Below are 11,058 nucleotides of genomic sequence, written 5' to 3' on the forward strand. Positions count from 1 at the left end.
GTCTGTGATAAAGAGGGGTTTTGAGTTGAGGTAGTGATTCATAGGCATGGTCCTAGTAGTGTTGTGAGATGATTGTGCTGTGAATGTGTTTAAGTTTGAGTTATGGGTTGCAGAGAAGAATTTAGGGCTCAAGATAGAGATTGAATGTGTTTGTGTTAGATTGAATCATTGCAGGGACACGATAAGTTTATTGGATGTTAGAGAACTGAAAAGAATGAAGCAGCGATGGAAGTATAGATGAATGTTAGGAATTTGCAGGGAAAATGGCTGAAATTTGCCTGAGAAAAGCGCAGAAAACAGCTGAAACTCGATCTAATCTTTGTTATGTTGAATCAACTCGGTACCGACGATGGCTTATTCTGGTTAGCACGATGATCGATCCAACCAGCCAACTCAGACCGGCAATGACTTACGCTGTTCAAAATAAGGAATGGGTTTGGTGAGTTGGTGACAGATTTGAGGATGTATATGTCTTTTACTAAGCTGGATAAATGCCACCTATGCACTAACTGATGGCAACAATTTTTTTGGATGGAAAAGGTCAAACGTGTGGCATTAAATAAACTCTGAAAAAAACGGTGGCATTTTCTTAAACTGCAAATTAGAAGTGTGGCACTTTATTAAAATCCCCTTATCTTTTTCGTTCAATTCATAAGCAAAAACATTTGAAAATTCAGAACATTCACATTTGAGTATCAAAAATTGCCCTTTATTCACAAGAAGTAGACATGCACTGAATTTTACAATGCAGCTAACAGTGGTGTTACGGTGATTAGCATTTACAGATGCAGTAGATTGTAACTACACTTCCAAGTTGTCAGTGCAAGAAGCTATTTCGCACCATTTCCATTTAGCTAATCTGAATCCGAATCACTTGCATTGAAACCTGAAAACATCAATTCATACAAGATAAAATATTAGAGACCACTGGATAAATATTGCAAGCGCATATGTTATCGAAGATTGGAAATCCTCACCTGGTTGTTTGTTCCTAACCTCCCATACCATTGACGATCTACTCCTTATGAACTTTTTATGTTAAAGGCGCTCCCAGGTGCCTAATTCAAATGTTAAAGGCGAGCCAGGCGCTACTAGGCACTTAATTCACAGGGGGGAAATTAAAAAAGCTCAGACCTTTCTTGCATCTTTGGGGATTCCATAACCATTGTAATACATCTGTGTAGGGGTAAAATATCGCACACTTAGTTATCGTGCGAAATGGTGGTATTACAAAGAGGCGAACTCACTCGCACATAGCATATCTCAGATGACGGGACCGATGACGTCACAAAGTCACGAGTAATGTGTGAAACTGCGCGAAGATAAAGAACACGTGCGAGAAGATCCAATACAAGCGTGCGAGAACATCGCACATAATATCCGAAAATAGGGGCTTTATTAGCTGTCTTCCACTATGTAAACTCCTATACACAGGACCAACCAACATTGTAGTAGGGAGAGATCTTTTTGGTGAGTTGAGATAGAACTTTAGGAGAGAGAAAGTTATTTGTTTCCCAAGTTAGGGTTTTATCTTATTCTTTGTATTGATTTCTAAACTGAATAAAATTCCTCTAAGTGTTCTTCATCATGATTTCATAGTTAGATTTACGTATTGTCAAAGGGGTGTAGTTGTGGGATTTTCTGCAACTACATTTTGGCGTCCAGAAACAGGGATTGAAGAGATTACACCTGTTTTCAAAAAATTTAAAAATGGTTTCAAAGAATCTCTAGATAATCTTGTCTTTAAGAAAAGATTGTGATTGTTTTCGCTGAGTTTTAATATTTAAGTTCAATTCATAAATACGAAGTTTTCATCTAGGAAGAAAATTTTTGTTTTCATAAGTTTGTGAAGAAAGTATTGTTTCAAGAAAAAAGATGGTGAGACAAGTACCCACAGGAGAGAACGCAATACCAATCAGGAGAAGTAGGAGGATTGCAGGAAGAAGGAGAGGTGAAATCGCAGAATCTTCGCGTATGGGAACGAGGAACAATCGGCCTAGGAAAGTTAGATCTCAGATCCAACCAATACCAGAGGAAAACGACCACATGAACTATGAGGAAGTGAGTGTTCACACCACAAATACAGATACCGCCGAAGAAAACGAAGAAAGGACACAAGATGAAGGAACGGTAGACTTAACGGAGGAGAACATGACCATTGGAGAGCTCAGGCAACAGTTAGCAGAAGAAAGAAGAAGAGATGCGTGCAAACTTGACACAACAAAATGACGACCTAAGAGAAGAAAACCACAGGTTGCAGGAGCAAAGGGCACAAACCAGATCTAGAAATACACGTGCGAGTTCAAGGTCGAGAACAAGTAGGAGTACATCCAGGAGAAGCAGATCTGACGGTAAAGACAATGAACGAGAAAAATTTTTAGATAACAACTTGGTGGAAAATTTTCAGGTAGGTGATAATTTACAAGAGGAGCGCGAATGCAATAGCATGGAAGATAGATATGTGCAGGTGGATGAGAATGAACCTAGGCAAAGACGTCGCAGAGAAGGTAGACCGGGGGGAGATGAAGAATATAACCGCATGCAGGATGAATCAGAGCAAGTTAATGACGCAGAACAATCAAGGATGATACTTCATGGGAGAGAAATGCTTAGACAACAGAGAGAGAGGGATAATGCCGCACAGGAGCATGCGAGGAATGAGAGGGAAAGACGCAGAAGAAGAAGGGAAGATGCAGAGCAACAAGAACTAGAAGAAGTTGTACGTCAAAGCATACAGGAAAACAGATTGAGGCAAGCACGATTTAAAAGGCCTATGCAGCAACAAGAGAACCCATTCCCTAATAATAAAATCATGAGGGAAATAACAGAACTAAGAGAGTCGATGGAAAAAGGAAAAGATGGAGGAAGAAGACAACTGGAGGAAGCTATAGAGGAAGCAGCAAAGACGCCTTTCGCACGACAGATACAATTAGTGACCAAAAACAAAATGCACACTACCTACGTTCCCTAATATCTTTGATGGATCTACATGTGTAGTTCAACATATCAAGGCGTACATCTTGGCTCTACTGCAATGGGAGGATAATGATGCAGTGATGTGCAAGTATTTTCCAGCAAGCATGACATGAGAAGCTTTGAAATGGTTTGATGGATTGCCAGTAGGTTCAATAAGATCATTCCGACTCTTGCAAAGTTTATTCCTGAGACAGTATATCAGCAACAACATGTTAAGGCCTAGGATCGAGAGGGTATTCAGCCTGCGAAGGAGAACGAAAGAAAGCTTGCGAACTCTAATTACAAGATGGAGGACCATGTGCAGCGAAATGACAGGGAAAGCAAATGAAAGAAACTTCATCCTAGACTTCATCAATGCATTATTCAACTGATCTATTGTACATGCAGATATTCAGGATGAAGGGCGGAATATCCATGGCAGAGCTGCACGAGTACCAGGAGGAGTACATCGCTCTTGAGGAAAAACAAATAGATATGGAGTCCTACCCAGTTGCCGTTGCGAATGTGAAGGAAGGAAATGCAAGCCTACTGCGAAGAATAGCAAACACGATTGCGAGAACTTCGCAAGGTAGCCAAGAAAAAGGCAGTATCAGAAGATAAACAAAAATATGTGGCGATGAGTATTAGAGATCAGGAGATGTATGAACTCGAGTACAGATAAAGGGAATACAATAATCATGGAGGAAACAACAAAGTCGCAAGGTTCGAAAATCAGGGAGAAGGATACGTGGGATACAGGAGATATTACAATCAGGACGCGAACAACAGAGTCTAGGAAGAAGTCAGGACGCCACCTCTTAACACGACAGTGGAGAAGGTTTGGGAGGCGGTCATACTAATGGAGGGAATAACACCACCACCAAATCTAGGGCAAGAACCACCATCGGGAAGAAGAAGTAGAGAGTTTTGTGCTTATCATCGTTTCCACGGTCACACAACAAATAACTGCAAGAATATACAACGAATCATATTATGAATGATTGGTCAAGGAAAGCTTAACCACTTTCTAGCTACACCACCGCCACCGCCACCACCACCACCAACAGCGGGGGGACAATCGTCAGATGCAGACAAAGAAAAAACACCTTTCTGATTGAAGTGAGAGAGAATTCCAAGAACCTATATTGTAATTCAATAATACATTCATCCAAAATTATAGAAGACTTCCACGACAATATGTTGAGTCGCGCGTATGAAAGGGATGCCGAAGGAAAAGAAGTACTCAACCTAGCAAAGATACAAAAACTCAAGGAATGGCAGAAGCAGCCAATCACGTTTAGCACAGAGGAAGTACTTGGAGGGGGCGAAATCCATGAGAGTCCATTGGTGTTTAAGTTGGATATAATACCAAAAGAAACAATGTATAAGGAAGAAGATATAGAGGGTGACACATGGGCGATAAATAGGATATTAATTGATCCCGGGAGCTCTGTGGACACTTTGTTCTACCATGTATACAAGACAATGAGAGGAAAATATGAAGACCTGATTCCTTCGACTTATAAGATCTACGGCTTCAATGGATCGGCCAACATGCCCAAGGGAGAAGTTACCATGAGAATTCCTCTTAAAGCAATAACCACGGAAATAACCTTTTGTGTTGTGGGTGTAGAATCTCCCTACAACGCACTCACTACACCAAATTTAGTGTTTCGCAACGGTAACTGGCAGTTACAAAACGGGCTCGCAACAGTTTATCTCTGTTATGAAAGTCGATGTTGCAATATTTCGCAACAGTTTCCAACTGTTGCAACGTCAAAATTTCGCAACTGTTTCAAACTGTTATGAAACTTGGAGGTAGCAACAGTTTAGCTCTGTTACGAAACTGAAATGCCGCAATAGCTTACAGCAGTTGCAAAATTTTTGCAACACCAAAAAAATAGTGGTTTTGACTGGCCAAAACCAGGTTTGACCGGCCAAAACCAGGTCAGAAATTAAATTCCCTGTAACAAAATCAAGTTTCCCCTGTTTAATCGTAAAAAAAATTAATCCAACAAAAGTATCAAGAAAGTGTTCTTAGAGTTGATTCACTATGATATACCATGAAGAACTACGTAGACACAAAATCATGAATCACACCACAAAAATCATATGAATGCTGAGTACAAAGTCTAGCATCACCTGACAAAGAGTAGCATAATTTTTATTGCAAAGAGTATAAACTCAGATTGAGCTGAAGAAAGAAACACATGCCTTCTAACTTCTTCTTTCAAAGGAAGAAGTTCCATGGAAAATCTAGTCACTTCAAGGTTCCTATCCACCTGGGTATGGAGAACCTCTATCTCTTCAGATATTCCTCATTTTCCTACAAGAGATGCACCTCAGCTGAGATCTTCCGCAGATGCAACTGCCTCCAACCTTTTGATTCCGGCCTCGTGAAATACTTCAAGGTTTTTTATTTCATCTTCCCTTCGTTTTGCCTGTTCAAAGTAGAGATCAAACCTAAATTTATGGAGCGTGCAAAACTAGGTGAAGGGCCAGTTGTATACTGATCATATGCACATAACTAAATTTATGGGGCTACCAGTTGTATACCTCATTATATTCTCATGCCCATCTTTCTAACCAGCGAGACTGCGAGGCAATATTCACCTTATGATGATCCATTCCCAGATATCAACCAAATAAAAAAGTTAAGCTTATGATTGTTAAAGCCAAATATCAAAATAGCCAGCAGCTTTACTAGGGAACCCTATATGTGAAATTCTGTTGAACTTGACCAATAAAAAAGTTAAGCTTACTCGGCTCATAGGTGACTTAGAGATATCAGACGGAGGTCAGCTCATACATATTAGTCAGCTCATACATAACAGATAAAAATTATAGATAATTCAACTGAACCAGGTCAGCTCATCACATGCACATTAATAACTACCATTTAAAAAAAACATTTCAGGACTCATAGCGATCAACAATTCTTAAAAGATGCAATAAGAAATCTCTTCCACGATTAGGTCAACATAACCCAATACAGACCTCGGCCCTAAAATCAGGTTATGCAATTCATGGACAGTCATGAAGGACGTACTCATTATTTAGTTTGTCTTAGATTCTAGATGGCATTAGTTTCCTCCTCATCAGCACAGTCATGTCCACTTCATCTCTAAGAAGACATGGTACAATTGAAACAAGAAATCATGACATAATTTATGTTTTTCAACCAACGAACAAGTACTGTTATAAATAAGTGACAAGATAACCAAATCTGTAACCTTCTCCAAAAGTATCTTGATCAGTTTTAGAAGGCAAGTCTACTTTTCTTCCAGTACAGTAAAAATCAACTGGCAAAAGAACAACACAACAATTGTATCAAAAAATAAAATCATCAGGGACTTAATAAGAAGGTATTTAAAATTTTATAAGGAACATAACATGTAGGTGCCAGTGATTAGACCACAAAAACTCATCCCATAGAATCATATAATTTGCTTCAGTGTGGACACACATACGAGGAAAAAAGTAGAATATAACAGATTTTTTTACGAGATTGACAAGTTTATAAGGCATAGCAGATAATTAAAATATGATACTGAGATTTTAGGTCAATATTGTTTTTTACGAGATTTTTTCCAATATCTGTTTGAAATATGATACTCGTCTATCTAGTTCACCAACAATGAATCAAAATTTTAGGTCAATATTCTTTTCTGAGAGCCCAGTAAAGAATTTAAGAGGTCAACAAACTCTGATCCTATCAAGGATTGAACTCTGACCAAACTGATATCCACAGTTTACACCTCCAGGCACCAACTGTACTACTTGGCACTTGTCTGTTCTAATTTCTTTTCAAACACAAATTTGTGATAAGGCACCTACCACTACAATAATAGCAAATTTGCAAATGATGAGCACATTTTTGGAAACCTAGACCTGAAACTGTAACTAAAATTCAAATTTCCTTGTTGGGAGTAATCTCATCATTAATCCGCTTACTGTTCATAGTTTACTCATACTTGAGGTAAAATAGAGAGCAAGAGAAAGTGGAAATCGGTCGTCACATGAAAAAACTAAAGAGAGTTCAACCTATGAATCTTTATTAATATAATCATATTATAATCGAAGCACAAATATGAATGTAAGGATGTGTGTAGCCCACTTCCTTCTTGGATGAAGGAGATTGTTCACCATCCTTTTGTTTAGGAAACTGAGATCCAGCAAATAAAAATCTCATTATCTGCATGCTTCCTCAGTCTCCATTTTTTTACTAGGTAGACTAACACAATTCAATTCTCTAGCACTGAAATAAAATCTCTTGAAAACATAAAGGAACTCAGACTTACTGGTAGAGGGTAAACAAAGAACTAAGAGATAAACTAAAATTTGCTTAGGGAAACACCATGAGAAGTGCTTTCTAGGAAGCACCATGCAATACAATTCTCATGCTGCCTCATGTTTAGTATCTCAACCCCTCATGTGACATTTCTGGACATAATATTGTTCATAAACCTCTACCTGATATTAAGATTTTGTTCATAACATGGCAACAAATTCTGCTCAAGTGGATTTCTCTCACGCATAATTTGCACAGATAATTTCTGATATTGCAACAAACTTCAAAGACTATAATCACAAAAACGATATAACCGAGAATGAAACTAAGACACAAATTCATAATCAGAAGGAAAAAAGAGTTTATCCTCACCATAATTCTTCAAGAACTTTTTATGACGATCGAATGCATTTAGTCCTAGGATATGAGATTGATATTGTCTGTAAGAGAAGATAAACATGTGAGTAAGTAATTAGGTGAGTTGAGGAGTTAAAGAGTCTATGAATACTTACTGAATAGAAACATATACCAATAATGAAGATATGTAAGGTACCATTTGAATAGGATATGATCACCAAATCAAAGTAAAAATATCAACAAAATAAGCAAAATAAACCATTTGAATCATTGTCCATCACAGTAATCATCGTCTCTACCTACTTGAACTCTAAACCAGATAATATGAACACCATAAAATGCATGTGTACCATAGATTACACTACAATAACAAACTAGTAGTTCTCTTCAGACATACTCAACAAGTCGATTACGACGAACACAAATGATCCCAAGGTGAAACCATAACCCTGAGTTCAAAATCTCCTTAACCCAAGCTTATAAGAAAACGCTGTCGTAACAATCTGGAAGTCCAGTAAAAGAATTACAGAAGATATTAATTTCTACATTGCAATTAAAAATGATAGTTGAGGCCATCCAGGGAACATAAAAAATTGATAATTCATCATTGAATACACGAGTTTATGATCAAAATGAAACTATTAAAACAAGCTGCAATAACCACATAAATATGAGGAATCATCAAGATTTGAAAAAGAAGTAGTATTATAAGATTATACCAAAATATCTTACATCCTACGGATGATGCTGAGATCCTGTTAAAGAAGAACTGAAAAGAGATTAATTTCTACCTTGAAATCAAAAAGAGAAACATGAAAAAATTAACTTTGAAAACCCTAACGATATTTACTGATGTTGATTCATGGAATCCATAATGAATAAGATAAAGTAGACTCAAAATCATTCAAACGTTAAGAAGATGAAGCTTTCAATTTGGTCATGACCAAATCTAGGGTTTTCAATGGAGATTTAAGTTTAGGGAAATCATAAAGAGATTTCTAGGGTTTAGAAAAGAAAGAAGGAAAAGGATTTTGGGGTTTATGATGTTGATAACGATGATGCTTGTAGTAGAGAGAATGATAGAAGAAGGTAGAAGAGAATGAAATGAGCAGAGATTTACAGAAGAGAACGAGAGAGGAAGGGAGAAGAGAATGAAAGATATAGGAGAAGATAAGAAAAGATGTTCTCGATAATAATAAAGACCGAGTAAGTTTTGAAGCTGACTCCAAGTATTTGAATGGGCTGAAACCGAGTCAGCTTGAAAGTGTGGGAAGCACACACACACGTCGCACGCATACAACTGAATTTTGTTGCGAATCGCAAAAAAGTCAAATAGTTGCGAGTTTCGTAACAGTTCTAAGCTGTTGCGATTTTTTTTGCAACTGAAATTAGCAACTGAAAATTCGCAACAGCTTCAAAGATGTTGCAAATCTGAGTTGCTAAATCCCATATTTGGTGTAGTGACTAATAAAGAGACCATGGTTACATAACATTCTAGGTGTGGCCTCTACATATCACCAATGCATTAAATTTCCATTACCTCATGGAGTGGGAATTATCAGAGGTAATACAGCAGAAGCGAAGACATGCAATGATATTGATGTGGAAAAGAGTGAGGGACGTGCGAACAAAAGAAGAAATTGGAAGAAGGAAATAGAAGAAAGAAAGCGAGGCGAAAGATTGATGGTGGACTTTATAACCAAAGAGGAAGAGGTGAATAGTCATTATGAAGGAGAAACACCGTCAAAAGATGAAAGTATCTCAATCACGAAGAAGAGTGAAGAAACAGACGAGACATGTCAGATTTCTATGGAGGAGATCGCACCTGCAAGCGAACATGAACATAGAAAGCGAACAAATAGAGAAAAATTTCATCCAGGAAGCTTGGTTTTGAGAGAATTACCACCCTACCAAAAACAAGGAGGTAAAAAGAGAAAGGAAACATAGGCTGGACCATATGAAGTAAAGAGGAATGTTGGAAATGATATGTATGATTTGATAGAGAAGAATGAGGGAAATATGAAGAAGATGTATAATCAACTTCATAACAGAAAATATCTGAAGAAACACTACAACTAAAGAGTGCGGCAACAAAACATCCGAAGACATTAATCACTGTGCGAAATCCTTAAAAAAGAAAAGGAGAAAGTAGCAAATAGGTTATTATCAAGATATTATTATGTATGCGAATAAAGAAAAGAATAAATCAGCATTGTATGAGCGAAAGACATGAAAATAAATGATTCTACTTTTTCATATCGAATCCTCTGTGAATACGAGTACGAAACAGAGGCAACTATAAGACCTCAGAATAAGACCTCACTAGAGGGAAACAAAATTTATAACCTCTAACTAGGGAGGCTAGGCATCCAATTGTGGTGTGCACCCTAGTTCACACTTGTGCAAGAGGCAATATAAATAAGCCCTAACGCGCGTCATAATTGGGGAAAACTTAGTAATGCATGGCTCAGGTGAAAGCCATACCAACCCTGGAACCTGAGTCATGGATATTGGGGGCGAAATAAAAGCATATCCGGTTGAAACTCCTTAGTCGAAAGACTAAGGTACTAAGTTCTCCATCATGGAGTGTAAAAACTCGATCAGGGCGCCTCGGTACACGGTTGAGTCAAGAGTGTCGAGGGCGTCTGGAGCGTACATCGCACTCTTGATAAGTCCTGGTTATGATAGACTTGGTCCTCGGTACACGGTTGAGTCAAGAGTGTCGAGGGCGTCTGGAGCGTACCTCGCCACTCTTGATAAGTCCTGGCTATGATACACTTGGTCCTCAAGAAACCCCACTTAGGGTGCGGTCTTGAAAGATGCCACAAAAAAAAAAATGGATGTTGCATCACCGGATGGGAAGAGCCCACCCTAACCCGGTAGGGGTACGCTTCCTTGAAGGGGCAATCAGGGGGAATATAAGGACGGCACCCTCCAATAGGGATTTGAATTGTATCAAAAGACGTCAATATCATGGGACTATAATTTGACCAAGAGTATAGACCTGTCGTATTGCCGCATAAAAACATCCGCCAGAGGAAATAATACGAAAGATGATAAGGCGAGATCAATGGGTCATTGCGCGAAAGCGTAAAGACCTCCTGCGATTTCGTCGCACGATTAAAATGAATACCCTGGGAAACAATAAGTCCTATTAACAGGGGAATCTGATTAAGACCTCTACTTAGGGAGGCTCAATAAGACCTCATGAACAAACACAAAAGACCGCACTGATATTATTTTTGCAGATTGGAATAAAGCAGATACAAAGGTATAATAAAAAACAGAGAATACAACAGTGAACAATTCTGAGCGAACTTCCTGCAGAGGCAAAAGGAAAAGAGATAATTACTAAGGTATTGTATGGAATCAAGGATTTAACAAAGGAAATCATATTCACGCGAATAACAAAGGCATGAATGGGAATATAAACAAAACAAGAATATGTTATTCGC

At 38.2% G+C, this 11,058-nt stretch overlaps 1 protein-coding gene across 1 annotated transcript; it reads left to right on the plus strand.

The window, feature by feature from the left end:
* The first annotated feature begins 2,200 nt into the window (after nucleotides 1-2,200).
* Nucleotides 2,201-9,550, plus strand: LOC113335394 (trichohyalin-like). Its single transcript, XM_026581455.1, has 3 exons — nucleotides 2,201-2,932; nucleotides 3,364-3,544; nucleotides 9,102-9,550. Exons 1-3 carry the CDS (start codon nucleotides 2,201-2,203, stop codon nucleotides 9,548-9,550), a joined length of 1,362 nt encoding a protein of 453 aa, XP_026437240.1.
* The last annotated feature ends 1,508 nt before the right edge of the window (nucleotides 9,551-11,058 follow it).

The sequence above is a fragment of the Papaver somniferum genome, unplaced genomic scaffold (assembly GCF_003573695.1).
Source record: "Papaver somniferum cultivar HN1 unplaced genomic scaffold, ASM357369v1 unplaced-scaffold_1442, whole genome shotgun sequence".
In the NCBI taxonomy this organism is placed as follows: domain Eukaryota; kingdom Viridiplantae; phylum Streptophyta; class Magnoliopsida; order Ranunculales; family Papaveraceae; genus Papaver; species Papaver somniferum.

Excerpts from the sequence above, each read along its gene's own strand:
- LOC113335394 (XM_026581455.1), top strand. The coding sequence starts at position 2,201 with ATGCGTGCAAACTTGACACAACAAAATGACGACCTAAGAGAAGAAAAC. Across the intron at positions 2,933-3,363 it reads TCGCACGACAGATACAATTA|ATATTCAGGATGAAGGGCGG; the intron begins GTGACCAAAAAC and ends TTGTACATGCAG. Across the intron at positions 3,545-9,101 it reads GATTGCGAGAACTTCGCAAG|GTGTGGCCTCTACATATCAC; the intron begins GTAGCCAAGAAA and ends ATAACATTCTAG.